This window comes from Ambystoma mexicanum, chromosome 6p (assembly GCF_040938575.1).
Source record: "Ambystoma mexicanum isolate Mex_15411 chromosome 6p, UKY_AmexF1_1, whole genome shotgun sequence".
Lineage (NCBI taxonomy): Eukaryota > Metazoa > Chordata > Amphibia > Caudata > Ambystomatidae > Ambystoma > Ambystoma mexicanum.
In genome coordinates this window covers 1304130975-1304150128 of record NC_090935.1, presented here as the reverse complement: position 1 = coordinate 1304150128, position 19154 = coordinate 1304130975, and the positions used below count along the sequence as shown (strand labels likewise).

The 19154-nt window shown below is 47.9% G+C and overlaps 1 protein-coding gene across 4 annotated transcripts in view; it reads left to right on the top strand.

The window, feature by feature from the left end:
• DENND4C (DENN domain containing 4C) overlaps positions 1 to 19154 on the top strand; it is a 2555958-nt gene that overhangs the window by 2086415 nt on the left and 450389 nt on the right. For all 4 annotated transcript variants that reach the window (XM_069625964.1, XM_069625963.1, XM_069625962.1 and 1 more), the window contains one exon: positions 5988 to 6168. In XM_069625964.1, the coding sequence (XP_069482065.1) occupies positions 5988 to 6168 (181 nt within the window). The remainder of the gene's footprint in view (positions 1 to 5987; positions 6169 to 19154) is intronic.

Here is a 19154-nt window from a genome sequence, read left to right as displayed (position 1 = left end):
ATGTCTGCCGCCATGCCACAGAAATCCTCTACATAAGGAGTCTAATGTTTTAAAGAATGCCTTTGGAATATTATATGGGATGTTTGCGAAGTAATGTGGGAGCCTAGGGAGGACAACCTCTTTTTATTGTTTTTATACAAGCAATAGTACATTGTGGCCATCTATTACGTGTGCCGAATGCAGCGCTCGCTTGCATGACATTAAGGAAGACAATAAACATAAACAACAACTACTCTAGAGTCTCAGAAGGGAACGAGGGGGAAGAGAAGGGCTGGGTCAGGAAATCGGGGTGGGATAAAGCAGAGGACAACATTTTTTAGCAGTTCTGCTCTACCCGTTACTGACGGGGGCAACTTCTTCCAAAATCTCATGGAATTCTGTATCCCCGTCAGGGCCCTCTGCGTGTTGTCATACTCCTTGTCCGGTTCATGTAAAATGTCTACCCCCACATAGCGAAATGTGGTAGCACTCCACTTCAAGGCCAGAACCGGCAGGTTATTGGGTCATGTCTGGGCCAGTCCAGCTATTGGGAACATAGAAGATTTGTCCATGCTGACTGTGATTCCCGAAATCTGAGCAAAGCTGGCAAAGGCTTCAATTATTTTTTCTAAATTGTCAGGGTTTTGCACATATGAGCGTGTCATTAGCGTTCATAGAGATCAGGTGCTGTGTGCCCATGATCATCGGTATACCTGCTGTAATATACTCAGCTCTCAGGTACGTGGAAATCGGTTCCATAGCTAGGATATACAGCAGCGGAGACAACGGGCAGCCCTGTGTAGTGCCCTTCTCCAAAACCCACGGCTTAGAGAAATGCCTACCCGTTCTAACCCTAGCCACAGGCTCCTTATATATGATTTCCACCCACCTTAGATAATACGGGCAGAATCCCAACCTCAATAGGGTGGCATGTAGCCAATCCCACTTAATGGAGTCGAATGCTTTTATTGCCTCAAGAGCGGCTATAGCACAGAGAGTCTCCCAAGAGGCGGTGCAGTGCATAATCTGGTGTTGGCGTCTAAGATTCCAAGACATATTCCTGCCTGGCATATAACCCGTCTGATCAGGGTGTACCTAAGTAAACCTATTGGCCAATGTCGTCAGAATTTTGCTATCCTGCTTAAGCATAGTCAAGGGTCTATATGAGCTGCATTCTTGTGGAAGTTCGTTGGGTTTCAACAGTGGAACTATTATTGATTCTCTCCGGCTAAGCGGATGGCTGCCGGAGTCGTATGCCTCCCCCAAGGCATTCAGGAGATGAGGGACTAAGTCTGTAACAAATTCTTTATAGCACTCCCTGGGCAAACCATCCCAGCCTGGGGTTTTCCCGGTCGGTAATGCCCGAATAGTATTAATCAGTTCCTCGGCTGTGATGGGGGTGTATAGCTACCTTACTGCGTTTCCGTCCAGTCTGGGGAGATCTATCTCGCCTAGTATCTCCTCCGTGACCAAATCAGTGGGCTTAGTTGTTTCCTGATATAGGTTTCTGTAGAAATCAAAGAAGTCTGCATTAATGCCCTCCTGGGTGTTACACATGGTGCCTTGTGCGGTCTGTATAGAATAAATAGAGATAGGAGTACGCTGTTCTTCCTTCTTACATAGCCGTGCTAATAGTCTGCCCGGTTTGTCCCCTTCTGTGTGCTGCCTCTCTACATACCTAGTGTAACTATGTTTCCCTAATCGTTCCTAGCAGCTCAGGCATGGTTGGTGCAGGGCCATTTCGTTCACACCCCTGTTTCCCGGGTCTGTGTGGGTTTGTGTCAGTGCTTGCAGTGCGTGCTCCGATGCAGTCAATTGAATGCCCCCTGACTTAGCAATTGCGGTAACCCAGACAACCACCCTCAGAGCTTCCCAGAGGGTATCCGCCCCAGGTTCACTACCCTCGTTGTGCTGGAAGTATTCCAGAATACTATCCCTCAAGTGGTCCGGGAAAGCGGGGTTCAACAAGCTTGCTTCTCAATCTCCATTTTGGGATTGGGGGCCCAGAAGGCACATAGCGCCACTGCAACTGCAGTGGGACATGGTCAGACGAACTATACTCTTATAGTCTGCAGTCATGGAGCCGTCCATGATGTCCTTCCCTACAAAGAAATAGTCCAACCTGGTGTGAACCGAGTGGGCTGAGGAGAAATGGGAGTAGTGCCTAGATTGTGGGTGAAGTGCTCGCCAGATGTCCACAAGCTCAAACGATGTCAGTAGCGACTGTAAGGCCCTAACCGGTGGGGATGGTTTCAGGACCTTGGAGTCCGACCTGTCTATGCAAGGGTTCAGGACACAATTTAAAGTCACTTCCCCATATCTCTGAACCGGCTCTGTGGGGACCAAGTCTAGGGTAGAGAGCTTGGAAGAACACTGCTGTATTATGGTTGGGTGCATATGTATTTATTAAGCAAATTTCTACATTTTCTAAAAGCCCCTGTACCAGCACCACCCTCATCATCAGTCCTTGACTGTGTCACCTTAAAGGGTACTGAAGGTGCTATCCACATCAGCAGCCCTTGGGCAAACGCAGAGTATGTAGAGCCTGAGATCTCCCCCCACACCCATTTTCTGGTAATCAAAGCTTGCTTTTTGGGCATGAGTTGTGTTTCTTGCAGTAGGGCTATAGCAATTTAATTTTCGGCAGAGGTAGGTGTACGCTCTATTTCTTTTTAATAAAGTTATTCAGTCCACGAACATTCCAGGTTAACAGTTATATATCACTAGCCATCTTGCCACATTTATTGCAAAAGAGACTTGTCCCTTCGCCCCCTCCTCCCTCCGTGCTTTATCCCAAAACATCTTGACCCGGCGTTGGGGGGTGGTGGGGGGGGGGGGGAGACCTATGCCTTGAGATTACTATTAGCAACACAAATTCCCCTATAACGCCCCCATCTAACTGTCGCCCCGCTTTGGAGCCCATGCTCAGGCATAACCGCCCTTTGCCACAGCCAAAAGAAGGAAGAAAAATAAAAGGCCAAACTTCGAGGGCAGGTCGGTAGCAGTCCGGGAGCGGTCCGCTCCTTTAAGATTCCAAGTGCTACTATGGTGTGCATCCTGCCAAAAAGCAAACTGGGCAGTGTCAGTGAACCGAAAGGGAAATCCGTCCCCTCTGTTTGCATTGTATGGTCTAGAAGCTTTTGTTGGATGACTATTGTTTGCTCCCACAGTCAAAATGCCCTTGCTCTCTGTCTGGACGTCAAGTTCCACATGTCTGCTTTCGAGGTCTCCATGCCTCCATGTGATGAGTCCTCATCTTTCTGTGGGTTGATGCTCTATCCATCCACTCCTGCACCTCAGGTTGGTCAACGAACAGGGAGCGGTTTTGGTATATGACTTATGTCTTGCAGGGTACATTAGCATATACTTCAGGCCCGCTTTACGGATCCTGGCTTTGGCATATGAATACTGCGACCCTGCTTTTCTGAACCTGTAAGGTATAATCTGGATATACCACCAGGTGTGCTGAAGCCCTTTGCAAAGTGCCGCCCTGCTTGGGGTAAGACAAGATCTTCTCCCAGTCTCTGTAGTTTAAATCCTTTGCTATAATGGGATGTGGAGGGACTCCGGGCGGTGGCTTCCTGACGAGCGCTGTGCGCGCCCTTTCAATTGTGAAATCTTGGGAGAGGTTGCCAGGTCCAATGTCTTGCAAGAATACATTTTCAATGTAGGTCGTTAGGTCAGCGCCTTCCTCCCCTTGTGGTAGGCCCACAATGCGTACGTTGTTCCTTCCGGCCTGCCTTCTGCATCTTCCGCCCTGCTCTCCAGGAGGTTGACATTTTGTTGCAGAATGTGTATCTGGGTGCTATTATCCTACGCATTTATCTTGTGGTCCTTCAGTTGAGACTCCAACTCAGTGGTCCTCTCCAAAAGGCTCCACACATCCTAACGTAGCAACCCAACGTCGACTATTATTTCGTCGATCTTGGCACTTAGCGTTGATTTCAATTCTGCAATGGCCATTAGAATCTGGTTGTTGGATCCTCCAGCGTCCCCTCCTTTGTCCCGCGTCGCAGCCATCTTATCACTTGGCTTTTGGCCCTGAGGTACAGCGTAGTTGTCAAGTGTCTTTTGATTGCCCTTCACTTTAGCGACCATGGAAGGAGTCATTCTCGTCAATATTTAGCGTTGTATCAGTTGTATTGCTGAGGCTGCTGCCGTGCCACAACGCTCTTCACCTGTTTCCGCCACTGTGCTTACTCTCCCAGGACTTCTCACCAGCTCTGTTTGATGATTCTCTCTGGACTGGAACCAGGGTGGATGAGCAGCGATGTACATGGCCTGGGAGCAAGCCAAGCAATTAGTCTCTGACTCAGCGTCTCTTGCCCCTCCTGCCAGAAAGGTTCCCTCTGAGGTCTCTCCGTAATATACCTTGTCAGAGTGTGTGAGGGAGTACAATATTACCTGGTGGCAGACGTCAGCTGAGGTGGCCCTTCATTAATCTTCTCTGTCGGGCTGTGATAACCCTGCACATCTCGCCTTGGCCGCTGCCTTCTCCAGCTGCACTTCCTATTTTACTCAGTGCAGCCTTTATGGGGCTTCCCCCATATGCCCTTGGGCCGATTAACAGCACGAGAACCCTTATTCCCACTCGGGGTTTCTCTCTTGCACTGATGCTCCGCATGTCCTCTGCTTCATTGGGGCCCTGGTCTCCGCGAAGTGTGTGCGGGGGATTGTTAGTTGTGTGAAGTGACTTTGCAGCATTACATTGAGCCTAGCGTTGGCTCCTGCTTGTAACAGCAACCTTGCTGACTTTTTCCGGATGATGTGTGCTGTTCCCCCACTCCTCCTCACCAGCCTGCACTCTCCTGTATATCTGCCATGTGCTCGGCATTCCAGGTACAATATGTGGAAGTGAGGGTGTGCCTACAATAACACTAGTCACCAGCAGTATGTCGCAGTCTTCCCCCGTTGGGGTCCCTACTTGGAACAAACCTCCCAATACAGTATCCAGGTGGCCGCATTCATGCAGCTGCTCCTCTTCTCCCTGCCTCACTCGGCCACTCCCCTCTCTGTCTCGGCCGGTGGTCTAGATCAGTGAGGGCCTTACGGGGCTATCAGTTCCTTTCTCCCTCAGTGCGCGGGTTCACCATCACTTCACCCAGGTCCTCCTCCCGTTGTCACTCTGTAGCAAAGTCTTCCAGCACCACAGTCACTTTGTCACAGAGGCGTACCGGTACAGCGGGGCCGCGCTGACATATACACCCCAGCTCGCCAGGGACAGCGACACAGGTCGGGTGCTAGTGGCCGCTTCACATCTGCACCCTTTATCTACCAGCAGTCTCAGTGACTGCGGTCATCCAACTTCCCATAATCGCCATTTTGTCTTCTTTGCCAAACGCAATCATGTAGTCTCAAATAGCTTTTGAGAACTTGCGTTCGCCTGGGATAGTGCAGCAGTGCGGAAATCGTTCACTGCAGTATTCCAACAGGTCCAGCCTTAAGTTCCAGTACCCTGCAGTTCTGCATGTCTGCCAATCATTCGGAGATTGTAGGATCAGGCAGGAGCTCATCTAAGAGCAGCCTCACGCCATGGCTGCTAGCCCGGATTAAAGTTTAAGTTCTACTGTCTGTGGCATTTCTGGTTGAATCCTTAAATCGTAGAAAGTTTGGTGCTGGAATGCTCTTGCCATGATTCTATTTAACAATTGAGTATTTCAAATATCTTTGTTTAAGTTGCTATTTGGCATGTTCAGTGCAGTGGGTTTAGTAATAGTGGGCGTGTTCTGATATGTATTAAGCTTGATCCTCATCGTAAATTTGAAATTGTCACAATACAATACCTACTTGGCTTCATGTCAGACATCAAAGGTGCTTATTCGGAGGAGTGCGGGACAGAAATCTGATTTTGTTTATTTAGTCTCATAAGCTTACCGAAAGTGGATTTTCTAAGCTAAGGATCTTAAGCTATGTTATCTCATGAAATCATTTTGTGGTGCAAAGACAATATTGAGAATATTAAATTTCTGAAATTCTGTGTAATGCAAAATTGTTCTCCTCAATCAAAGGACGAAGCTCACCGGGGCGATTTCAACTTTCCCTCGGGATTGGAAGACAATCTGCTTGGAGAAAGCCCACCATCTAGAGCTGGTGTCTTGGGATATCCTACAAGTGAACTCATGCAAAGTAACAGCAGTTTGGGAAGTAGCAGCAGCAGTGGTGATGCAGGGAGACAGCAGTACCCAGCAGGTAGGTTTTCAGTTGAAGTATGTTCATACAAATGTGTTAAGAATTTCTTCTCTCACCTGCTCCTCTCCTAATACTAGCTACATCTGAAACCCCTACACCCTGAGATCGAAAGTCCGAATGGTGTCCTTCTTCTGACCTGCCACACCTCACACTCCATTTTTAACCCTTTTGCAACAAACAATTGCCACCGAATTAGCTCCACACTTGCACATTAACCCAACACATACATTCTGCCTGTAGCCTAATGCTAAAAGGAGTTCATAGCTTTGGGCCTGTACCTTAATTTTGCAATTTCAGTGCTATTATGTAGGAGTGCAATATTTGCCATGTTTCAGACTATTGTCTGCCGGAAACCCAATCAAGTGTGGCCATACACTCCAGAAGAGCACTCAGTGGTACGAGGTCACACCTGTGCCTTCTTAGCGTTTTACAAATGGCATATGCATATATGAGTCAAAGCACCAACCTAGCTGGGAAACTACAGAGCACTGTACTTGGGGGATTCACCCAAAGGGTCACATCCAGTCACTAGTACTTTTTTATTAACAAAAAGTATTTAAGGCTTTACCCTACCTAACAAAACTAACTACGGTGTTAGTCAGTGAGAGTCCAAAATCAGGATCAGTCCACTGTCCAAATGGACCTATTCTACCCTTACCACTTTTATAACAACAAAAGCCAGGAGAATGACTCCCTTCTCTTGTGAGCTTGTTCCTCACCAATTTTCATTCAATAAAGTAGTTTTAAGTAGTTCTTGGTAACTACTTGTATTCAGTCGCACAGTTATATCACTGGGTTTTTCAAATTTTCGAGTGTTTTTATTTGTTTGTTCCTTCTTGTATTTCTTTTCTCTTACTGCACTTGTATTTATCCTTTTCCTTTTATAGGATAACTTTGTCCAACATTTAGAACTTATACCTTACTTCCTGAATTTGTAATCTTTACTTCATTCTTTGATTTCACTTTGGCATTTACCCTTGTTTTTTATTTCAAACTGTTTTCTCAAGTTGTCCCTCTCATAGTATCTCATAATCAGTAATATATCAAGGTTGTCTCCTTGCTTTCCTGGGCTATAAACCTTCCAATAAGGATTATCATTCCACATTACCATCTTAACTCAACTGGGATGACTTTGAGCGCTCAAGTAATGAATCTCTTTCTCTTCATTCAATTTCAATATCTGATCTGGACTGGGACGAGAATGAGTGTGCCAGTAATGATTCTTTCTCTTTATTCAAAGCCGATATCTGATCTTGGCAGGTACAAGTATTAGTCGGCCAGAAATTATTCTCCTTCTCTTTATTCAGTTTCAATATCTGTTGCCAAGCTATGATTCTCCTTCTCTTTATTCAGTCTCAACATATGATCTGAACTGGGACCAGTATGAGCGTACCCATATTGATGTTCTCCAGTCCCCCTCCAGAGTCTCACATTTTTCCAGTTAACTCATATGCTCGATGGCTTTTGACGGCTTGGAACTTTCTTCTGCAGTAGTCGGGTTGGTCTCTCGTAGTTGTTGCGCATTCACATACGGTCTCAATGGTTTCCGATTTACCAATTGGTTTGATCTCCTTTCCTTCAATGAAGTGGTATCAGAGTTGTTCAGATCTCTTGGTCCACCTCTGCGCAACTTTGTTCACGCCACCAGTTAGCTCCTGCTCTGGGCTAGGACGCCTCGCCTTCTCTTCAGCTTCTCTTATCACTTTTGTTCTCTGCCACACGTCAGAGACCTCAACTGTGTTTTGCCTTTGCACATAATGCCTTGCTTGCAGCTTTGCTTCAGGATACTTCAAACAGCAAGTTTGTAACTCGCGGATTCTCCCACTTGTCTACCAGTCTCCGCCTCCTTCCTTTATTATACATTCCTGGGCCTTCCCCAGCATAATGCCCCTGTCCTTCCTTCCTCTGTTTGCTTCATGATCTATATTCCTCCACAGGTCTTTTCCTTCATCTCAGTATCATGTTGTTTTTCCCTTTGAGGTATAAACAAAGTATCTTGAAGGCAAAAACAGATTTTGGTATGTTGTTCATAACTTTCGTCACTGGATGTTTTAGAGGTATGTCGGAAGTCCTTGTCCCCAATGTGGAAGTCCCTCCCGGTAAGGTCCTGCTTGCCTCTACCCCTAGGGAGGGTATTGCGGAGCGGGCTCACCTCCAAAGCCTCACGGGGAAAGGCTCCCCCTTCGGGTATAGTGATGGATTTCCATGATTCGTCACAGAGGCCAATGAGAAGCTAGCTGATTCTGTGCAAGAGATGACAGTGTGATTGGTACGCAGACAATTGATTTCAAGTTATTTGCTTCCCTTTTCTTCACTTGTCACAGTAAATTATTTACAGTCCAGGTCCATCAGGCTGTGTCCCATCTAGGTGCAGGCTGGATGGGATGCATGGAACTCCTGACGGGATTGGAAGATTGGGCTGAGACAGTGAAGGGTGTTTGATCGTGGGCAGGGTAATGAAGGGATTGCGAGGTTAGGGGGGGGGGGGGTTTGAAGGCCTGCATGGCTGCTCATGAAGCACATATTTGTGTCTTTGAAATCTACACACATGCAACACATTGGATTTGTTGACATTGGCCCTCCTCTGACATATAGAGGAGATGAACATTGACTAACGTTTGTGAAATGTTGAGGCTCCTGTAGGGGTAAAATGTTCAGGTTGCAACCCACTTGCCAGGTGGCAACATTATTTGACCCCGCAATTTACCACATATACACACAGTACACCATTAGTTTCTAGCCAAGAGTCAATTATCACTAGCCAAAGGTTTAGTGACAAGTGCACATTCAGAGGCATTGGTCCTGGCCATCAAAAAAGTTTTCTTAGTAAATGAGGATAGGAATTATTTTCCTAACAATCTGAGGAGCATTGAGAGTAATTTTATCTAATGTAAGGTGCAGGGAGATGGCATAAAGATTGTTGCTTTGAAGCACAGCCCGATTGCACCCATTTCTCCATACCAAACGGTGTGAGCTCACCAGATGGCCCATTCGTTACTCTTACCTCTGATGTATTTCCATTACTATAGCCAGTAAAGGAGCTGTGAATCCCAACATCCACAAGGTTGAACCCTTCTGTATATGGCAGCAATCTGCTGCAGAGCATCGAAGTCTGGCATTCAGGCTAGGCTCACCCACGTTAATGTGGCCTGTGGAGTACCCTTGGATGCAAGGGGGGAGAAGGGAAAACAAGGGAAGGTGGGGGAAAAGCTGAGTGGGGAAGCTGCTGGGAAGGAGGAGTGAGGGAGAGGCCGAGAGGTGAAAGAATGGACAGCGAAGAGAGTGAGTGAGTGGAAAGAATAGCTGGTGGGGAGGTAGTGGGAGAGGGGAGATAAGGGGCCGGTAGAGAGGGGTGAGGGATGAGAGAAGGGGGAAGGAAGAGAGTGAGACAAAGAGGAGAGAGAAGTAGGGAGGGACAGATAGAATGAGAAGGGAGATGGAGGGAGGGCGGAAAGAGCCAGGGAGAGGGGCGGCAGAGGCAGGGAGAGGGGCGGCAGAGGCAGGGAGAGGGGCGGCAGAGGCAGGGAGAGGGGCGGCAGAGGCAGGGAGAAGGGGAAGATGGAGGGGGAAGAGGCAGGGACACGGGCGGCAGAGGCAGGGACACGGGCGGCAGAGGCAGGGAGAGGGGCGGCAGAGGCAGGGAGAGGGGCGGCAGAGGCAGGGAGAGGGGCATCATAGGCAGGGAGAGGGGCATCATAGGCAGGGAGAGGGGGAAGAGGGGTAAGGGGCAGGAAGGGGGGAAGAGGGAGGGAAAGGGGGGAAGAGGGACAGGGAGGGAAAGGTGGAAGAGGGAGGGACAGGGAGGGAAAGGTGGAAGAGGGAGGGACAGGGAGGGAAAGGTGGAAGAGGGAGGGACAGGGAGGGAAAGGGGGAAGAGGGAGGGACAGGGAGGGAAAGGGGGAAGAGGGAGGGACGGGGGGAAGAGGGAGGGACAGGGAGAGAGGGGAAGAGGGAGGGACAGGGAGAGAGGGGAAGAGGGATGGAGGGACAGGGAGAGAGGGGAAGAGGGAGGGAGGGACAGGGAGAGAGGGGATGGAGGGTGGGAGGGAGGGACAGGGAGAGAGGGGAAGAGGGAGGGAGGGAGGGACAGGGAGAGAGGGGAAAAGGGAGGGAGGGAGGGACAGGGAGAGGGGAAGAGGGGAGGGATGGAGGGAGGGACAGGGAGAGAGGGGAAGAGGGATCGAGGGAGGGACAGGGAGAGAGGGGAAGAGGGAGGGACAGGGAGAGAGGGGAAGAGGGAGGGGGAGGGACAGGGTAGGGGCAGAGAGGGGGCGGGACACAGGGGAAGGCAGGGACGTAGAGAGGGAGGGAGAGGTGAAGGGGGGGCAGAGGGGAAGAGAGGGAGGGGGGACACAGGGGAAGAGAGGGCAGGAAGAGAGGGGGAGGATAGAGAGAGAAATAGGGTACCTGCTAGAGGGCCTCCTTAGCACCTCTGCCCCCACCCACACATTCAGCACACCACTGCAGGCAACCCAGACAAGAGGACACTGTCACGACCATAACCCCTGGCCTGAGAACTCTGGGTCTCTGGCCCTCGCCACAGTGTTCCTGCAAGGGCCCAATCATGCCCTCCCCTCAGCTGTCTTGGAGCCAGTCCTGGCGCCTTTGGTGCCAGGCTCATATGGCAGGTGGAGTTTCCATTGGGGAATGGACCAACATGGCTGCCCCCACAAGGTTCGGTGTGGAACTGCATCATGCAGTCTAGCATCCAGGGCGTGGTCCGCCCTGGAGGCACGTGGGATACCTGCTGGCTATTTAACCCATGCCCGAGCTGAGGCACGCGCTTTGCGTTGTTCTGCACTCGCAGTGTGACGTTCACCAAGACCTGCTCGCAGCATCCTTGGCCTGCATCTACAGGGAGAAGAACAACACCATTATTCCTCCTTGCGTGTTCCGCATCCAGCTCCTCAATCGCTCTGGAATCTTCCCTGGAGCCCATCATCCTCTGCAAGCAAAATTCTAGGGAGGAGAGACAAGAAGAGGACAATTAGTAAGCGTTCGACTACCGATCCATCGCCTTCAGACTCCGCTTACCTACCGAAGCTCTCTTGGAACTCAACAGCGGTCCGGACATCTTCCACACTACGCTCCTCTTCCATCTGGCCGCATTTCTTCCAGGAACTTCTCGGCAACCTGCAAGGAAGAATAGCACAACGTTAGTCTAATTCAAAGGACGCTCATAGCGCCGCCCTTCGCGCATTCTCTTACCTTCTCGAGCACCGCCCTCTCCATTCAACGCCTTCATCATCCCTTCTGCATCTACGAGAGAAGGAGAATGTTAACAGGGCAGCAACTATTGTGGACACGCATTCTTTGAAACTAAGACTTACCTCAAGAGTGGAGTCGCAGCCGGCCTGGACTCCCAGGCCCACGCCAGTGAAGTAGCTTGTCCGAAAGGTGCCCAGCCACGACGCGCCCCTGCACAGAACAGCAGGACAGAGGGCCCACCTTATCGAAATACAAGGTGAGGAAGGCTCAAGGGGGGTTGCAAGGGGAACACTTGGGAGGCGGGCCCCGAGAGAAGGTGATTGTGGCTAAAACTGAACTCCTGTCTTCCAGAATAGACCCACGGCAGCGCAAGCCCCCGGGGAAGGTGAATCCAACCCAGAAGCGCTCCAGTCCAGTCGCGTGGCGTCCCTGTGGATGCAAGGTGAGCGTTACAGACACCCGGTCCCCTCTCAGCACGTGAATGAGGCTATCACCCCCCCCCCCCCTCCTCCGAGCCCGCTCACCCCCATAATTAACACAGCTGTTCCCAGGTTCCAAGGAGGCTTGGTGACAGGAAGGGGGAGGGAAATCACTGGTGTAGTACAAGTGGGCAAACACATGGAGGGACAGGTGTGCTTTTCACAGCCGCCTTAGGACCCCCCCTCCAGTTCCTACCCACCCCCATGATGAACACAGCTGTTCCCAGGTTCCAAGGAGGCTTGGTGACAAGAAGTGGGAGAGAAATCACAGGGTGGAGGGCAAGTGGGTAAACATAGGCAGGGCCAACAGATTCTGTTACTGGGGAGGGGAGGAAGTTATGAGAGGGCCAGCCCCAGACTGCTGATGACACTGTCTGTAAAAGCTGGCAGCTGTTTCCTGGGCTGTGAACAAGTTTAGTTTTCAGCGTTGTTGCCGGGCTAGGAAGGGTTTGGAGTTACATATTCCATACATACATTTGGAAAAATGAAAAGTCATGCAATACATCGGTAAAATGGAAAATACAGAAAGCCTACAGTAAACAAAAGTGACATATATGTGCAACATAAGTGAAGGGTTTCTGGTCCACAAGTGGAGACTGCAATTTCCACAATACAGGAGCACCTATCCTCCAACTCAATGTTATAAAGTCAGTTGTAGGTATAATATATACCAAAGCAGGCAGCAGGGCTGTCAATTCACCAAAATGCCATGGGTGGAGGAAGTAACATCACACACCAGATGTCATGGGACCTTTGATACTGATGGCAAATGAAATACCATCACATGACATTTAACCCTAATGACATAACCTGAAGTGACTGGTGGGTGCATAAAACGTGCATAAGCTCACTTTTCATAAAATACCAAAACTGTACTAAGGCAAACAAATGTTTTTTTTTTCTGTAATACAAACTTTTTTTATGCCTACTATTTTGTTACTAGGGTGCTGCCTTGACATGCCATGGAGGGGGGGGTCATGTATTGACCGGGTGGCCCAAGTTGATCCAACATAGGCGAGCAGCACTGACATGCCTGTGACACTGCAGCCTTACATGGCCATTACTGCCATTAAAAAAAGTTATAGCTGCATTTGTTAGGCTTAGTAATCATGTGCCAAGTAAAGCCCCACACTCCCATGTGCTGCCACAATACAGTGTGCCAAATGTGTATACTATTTCAGGATGCTGCCATATTATGTCTGTTCTAGCCTTATAATCTAGGTACAGTCAAAATATATTACTTACAGCTTTAGATATCCTGCTGTTTCTATCATATGCCAAGTGCATCCTCAAATGTCCAGTAATGCCACACAATTTTAGTTAATGCGGCATAGATCTGGTATGGTTGCCAAATGTAAGGGAGCGCCTTACATGTCTGATTGCTGCCATCATATGTGAATTGCAGCCTCAAATGCCCTAGAAATGCCCAAAATGCTAATTTTGCTTTGAATGAGGTACTATATGTGCAACCTCGCATGTAATTGGTTCAATCGTGTGCAAGCTAAGCCTCAAATGACCCATTAACACCACATATTACCTTGTGGGACTAGAGTAATCCAGACGCCAGTAAGTGCTTGAATAGTGGATTTATTTACTTCTCTTGCATAGACTGTTAGATATTTCTGTTGCTTCCTTCACCAGAAATTCCTCTCTGCATCTTCCTATGGTTAAAGTATGGATGGCTCAAGGTTCTTCTTAGCATGCTCCTTCTTTGAGGGTTCCTGTCGATTGTGTTGCCTTCCTGAAACAAAGGAAGGTAGTGTGACACATTGTATCTTGTTGCTCCACTTTTATACGGGAAAAGGCTTGTGCTCAACCAATCCATGAATGGTTCCTCTGCCCCCTTTCCCTCTCCTCTGTACTTTGGGACTGCGATTTTTATTTATTTTCTTCTCCCATCCCTGTCGCTAGCCTAGGCCGCCATGACACTTCCCGGGATACTCAGTAGGGTTCCATCTCGGTGGAAGACATTCCATGAAACATTTGCCTGTCAGTTTACTAGCACAACCAAATACAGCTGGTTGCTTCCACATCTGGCCTCTGGGCAAGTCTCGTCCTCTCTTCTCAGTCTCTGTCGGTAAGCCTGCTGTGTGTCTTGTGAGTGGTGGTAGGATGATTTGGGGGTCAATATGTGAAGGGTCTCGCCATCGGCATCCCGGGAGTAGGATTTGGTGTCGGTCTCAGCTACGTTGCTTGTCATGGTCTCTTCACTTGATGTTGCTTTGCCAGGTTCCTCTGCTCTTGCTGTGGTGTTGGTGGTCCCGTCACCTCCTCCTGCTTTGCTGCCAGCGGTCCCATCACTTGCTGTGGTTCTTTTGCCTAAATTGGTTTCTTCGTTGGCTCGACCCGCTTCACATTTCATCAAGTCCATCCTCTTTTGGGGGATGGAAATGCAAGTCTGATGGCCGTGATTTAAACCACGGCTGTCATACTTAAAGAAAAAAATCATGTCATTCAGAAAAGACCCTGTCATGATTTGCTACTCCCACTGTGCTTATTCCCAACCAGCATAGTGGGATTAGCCTAATTTCTATGCTTTTAAAAGTGGATCCTGTTTGTGAATTCAGGATGTGCTTTTAAATGTGCAAAAGCACACTCTGAATTGCGCACATGTGCAAAGGGGTGAAAAAGGGCGTCTGTATGAGCACATTAAGATCTAAGCTGCGCTCATTCAGATGGCCTTCGAGGATTGGGCTGCTCCTTTTTTTGGCACTAGTGATGAGATGTGCTACTGTATATCATCACTTGAGCTAAAACACGTTTTCAGTACCTGCCCCTATTGCAATCTGAGTTAATGCCTGGATTTATTGATGTGAACACTGGCATTAAAAATAATCGCCAAAGCACTTATGTAAACACTCTTGTTTAAAACTATTTTACCCATTAACTGAAATGAATGCTCATTTGCTGACCTCAAAAGGATGAAAGTATAAGTAGAGTTTTGCTAGAATTCAAACCTCTGACCTGCAGACCACACAGATCCCAGCTGTGAGCACGTAGCTGGTAAGATAGCTCAGTTGGCTATTTCTCCTTAAATGTGCACACCACAGCATTTGGTACTGCATCGGCTCTGGTGGTTACATTTCTTTTTTCCATAACACTTGTTACGGTGCTTAGAAGCAGGAGGAATATGTCATGGCACAGCAGTAAGCTTGATAAGTTTTATAGGTTTTAAATTGGACTGGAGGGAGGGACAGGAGAGGGTGGTGGGAAGATATCCTAATGGTTATTTTTAACTGCACAGTTGATTAAATGACATACTCTGTTGCAATCAGATAGCCCAGCGATTTAACAGCTCAACTCTGACATGTGCCAGCCTGCACTTACAAAGTTCATATTTCAGCAGGGCTTATTAAGTCTTTCATCCTTCTGAGGTTGGTAAATTAAGTATTCCTGCATTTCATAGTAATAACACTTATTCTTACAGTCTTCGAAGCAAGAGCAGTGAGACATGAAGGGCTATGTATAAAAATATGATATATCAACTAACTTCAATACGGGAAAATCTAGGCCACTGTAACATCAAAACATGGAGTGCTTTTGCACAAAATGTTAGACATCAGAAACCTAAAACATTAAAATTGACTCTAAATAAAAACTCTGCTTCTGGGGCATCTGGTCTATCTGGCCTATTCATGCACACAATGATCGCCAAATGTATATTTGCTTATATATCACATTTGAGAAAGCTATACGTCACAGAGTGATTATGAAAATAAAGCGGGCTCTGAGAACCTGCTTTATTTTAGTTTTCACACTGCCTTTGTAATTGTTGACCAGGGGGTCACAGAGGCACTGTCGGCAGTCTCAAGGAAGTCCTCAGGGGTCGCAGCTTTAACCCCAAAATGACATCCAGGGCAAGAGTGGAGCCCAGAGATCAGGAAGAAATTAATAAATATAGGAACTCACATCACGGCCTGGAGTCCTCCTTGTTCATTAAGGGCCAATTTAACTTCCTTTAACATAATATATGAAATATTGTGTTTTTTTAAATGTAATGCATGCAGAATTAGTCCCAAAGGCTTGCTCTAGCACTATAGCTCTCACTATACAGCTTAGAAACAAAATCAAACCGAAATCTGGAGTGGAACATGGGCCTGCACTAGATTGTCGACAGGTGTAATTTACAATTATCCTTTAGAATTAGCTAGAATCGAGATTGCTGCCACAACAAAGGTATCCCGCATCTGATCTTGGCTGTTCAATCTTTTCTGCAAGCCCAGGCGATCCTGCTTTCCCACGATCAGCCACAACCTCATTTATTGCCCAAATCATTTCAGAAAGATCTAAATATTTCCTCCTAATACCTTTCTTTTTTGGTAAGTGCATAGCAGAATGTTTATTTGTAAAGTGCACATTCACACAGTATCTTGAAACTAAAGGTTAGGGAGCCAGTGATTTTATGAGTAGAGCCGAGCTAAAGCCAAACCATGGGGCCTGGCTTGGCTTGAAGAGCCAAACGCGGGCCGAGCTGGCAAAATGTGCATACCTGGCCGTCTGCCTCTCTACCCTCAAACATAACTGCCATCCGGCCTCCTGAACCACCACCAACACAACAACCACCCAATATCTAGCATGTTGCTCCCAACCCCTCACACTACAACCCCATACATGATGTCCTGCCTCCTTGCCATACCGGGACACTTGCATCTATCATCATTTTGGAATGTAGGGCACAGTGAAATTAAATCCGTTGTCTGCAACATGTAGTGCTTCAGATGTTTTGAACTACAACTCCCATGATTCCACACAATTAACATCATCGGTGAGGGCTGATTGGGATTGTATTCCAAAGCACCTGGAGAGCTAAAGATTGCAGACCCCTGAATTAAATGATTTGACCAGGATCGCAAACACTGTAAAATGGGCACTGGTCCCATTCTGCTCTTCAGACACTTGATCACGTATCTGGTCATCTCTCGATAATATACATGTTAATGTACAGTTTAAAGAAGCTAAAGCAGTGTTGCGAGCTGTCCTCAATCTCTCAGCAGGCAGAAGTAAGAGCAACAGGCAGTACCCACATTTCTTGGATGGTTGGAGATTGGGGAGAACAAATAATGGGCTTTGGGGTAGGTAGAAACCTGGTGTAGCATCCCACTTGCCCAAGACCATTGTCACCTCCCAACCCAATGGCTGCTGCCCATAATTCATGGGGCGTATAAAAAAATTGCACTGGAATGGTCCTTGTACAGTAAAGGCAAATGCTGCAGCAAAACCTGTTGCTCGCCAAACAGTGTAGTTGATCAAGGATATCACTTTTTTCCGTTAGGACACAAACATGGCTCATGAGTGAAAAATGTAAGAGTATGGAAATAGACGTGGGACACAAAGGTGGCATGATTGTTGGCATAAACCTTTAACCGAAAAATAAGGAAGAACCCTCTGTCCCTATGAATAAGAGAGGTTTCTCTACCTCAAATAAAACTAAGGATGATGTCACAACATATGTCAAAATCAAGTAGTCCACTGTCCTATGTTCCAAACCTATTTCCTTCCCTTACACTTCAAATGAAAACAGTAGACTATGTTCCACCCTGATTCCAGAAGGGAGGCTCCCTCCTTCTGGATGGTTTTAGGCAGTTTGTGAATGATCGGGGGGGGGGGGAATATCCTCCTTCCTCTGGCCCCCACTAGGCTTTTTTGTACAGTTCCGCACAGATGTGGGGTGTTCTCCCTTCTGCAACAACTCTTTACAGTTCAGCAACAGTGGGAAAACTTCCTCCCATCCCCAAGCCTTTCTTACGCTCTCTTTCAATAATCTCAATGCTGTCTGGATTTTTACCAGATGTTGCATCTTTCCTTGTCTGGACTTTTGCCAAAGGATATTTCTCACTGCGCTTGGTCTTCTCTTGATGTTTACTAAAGGATATTTCTCTTTTCCTTCGGTCTTTATCTGACTTGTGCCAAAGGGTCTCTCTCTCGCTCTCTCTCTGGCCCAGAACCCTTTCTCAAGCCCGGTTTACTATCCTTCCAGGCATTTTCTTGCATGTACTATTCTATCAACTTAAGGGTCCTACTCTCTTTTGGTTTCTTTGGGGTGCTCTCTTGCCCAGTATGGCTCTATTTTGTTTCTCTCTTCTGTCTCACTGGGACAAGGAAGATGGTTCTGCACTACCTCACAACCACAGCCTCTATGTGGGTCCCTGATCCCCTTCTCTGGTTTGTGATGTCTCTTAATTAGGCCCGATTCACTATCCTATGGTATTTTTTGTAAACACTGCACTCCCTTGTAAATAACGTTTAGAATATTAAAAGCTAATGTCAAGAGTACAGTGTTAGAGGGGCAGGGGAGAAGTAGCGACTCTGGCACATGGGCCGTAAATGTATGCGAAGCAAAAGGTGGCAAGTACCCAAGTTGTGGAAACTCACGTCCCCTGCACACTGTCTATGGCCGAAATACAGCCAAACTGTTATGTCTAGGTTTCAAAGAAAATGTTTACCGTTTTTTGACAACAATGTCATTTTTAGATATGATATGGTATTTGTAACGCACCTATACACAAGTGTTTAAAGGTGCGACGAGGCGAGGGGGGTGGGGAACAAGGGGGGACAGACAACGATCCTACTAGGCCAAGTGTCATTCAGATAGTGCAAGGGTAGAAGGAAAAGTGCAAGGGGAAAGGGAGATGGGGAAAGTACAGTACAGGGTTAGTAGAATACAAGATAAATAGTAAGGGCCAGCTAGTGGCAAGTGCAAGGTAAGTGCCGGGAGGAGGGGCTGTAGGGGTACAGAGACAGGCCCGCAGTGCAGGGGTTGCCAGGGAGGCAGTGCAGGGAAGAGTGAGCTGGGCCAAGGACCGAGATCAGTGACTGGGCCAGTTGCAGATTTAGTGCAGGTTTAGTGATTTTAGCAGGGGAGAGGGGGAGAGAAAGCGGAGGCAAAGAGGAAGGTTTTGAGGTGCTTCCGGAACAGGAGATGGTTCTCCTCATGTTTCAGGGAGGCAGGAAGTCTGTTCCAGAGGGAGGCCACTGCTGCGGAGAGAGATCTACCCCCAACTCGTTGCTTGGAGAAGCTGCTGACCCTGAGGGAGTTGGAGGCGGAGGAGCGAAGAGCTCGGGAAGGAAGATATTTAGGAAGAGAGAGTTGAAGGTATTTTGGCCCAAGGCCCCAGAAGGCCTTGTGGACAATGCAGAGGGTTTTGAACTTAATCCTCGCAGCCACTGGGAGCCAGTGTAACGATTTCAGTCCTGGAGAGATATGGTCCCTGGGCTTGAGGCCAAGGACAAGTCTTGCAGTCCTGTTCTGGATGAGTTGCAAAGGGCTGAGGGTAGAGGCAGGCAGATTTAGATAGAGGC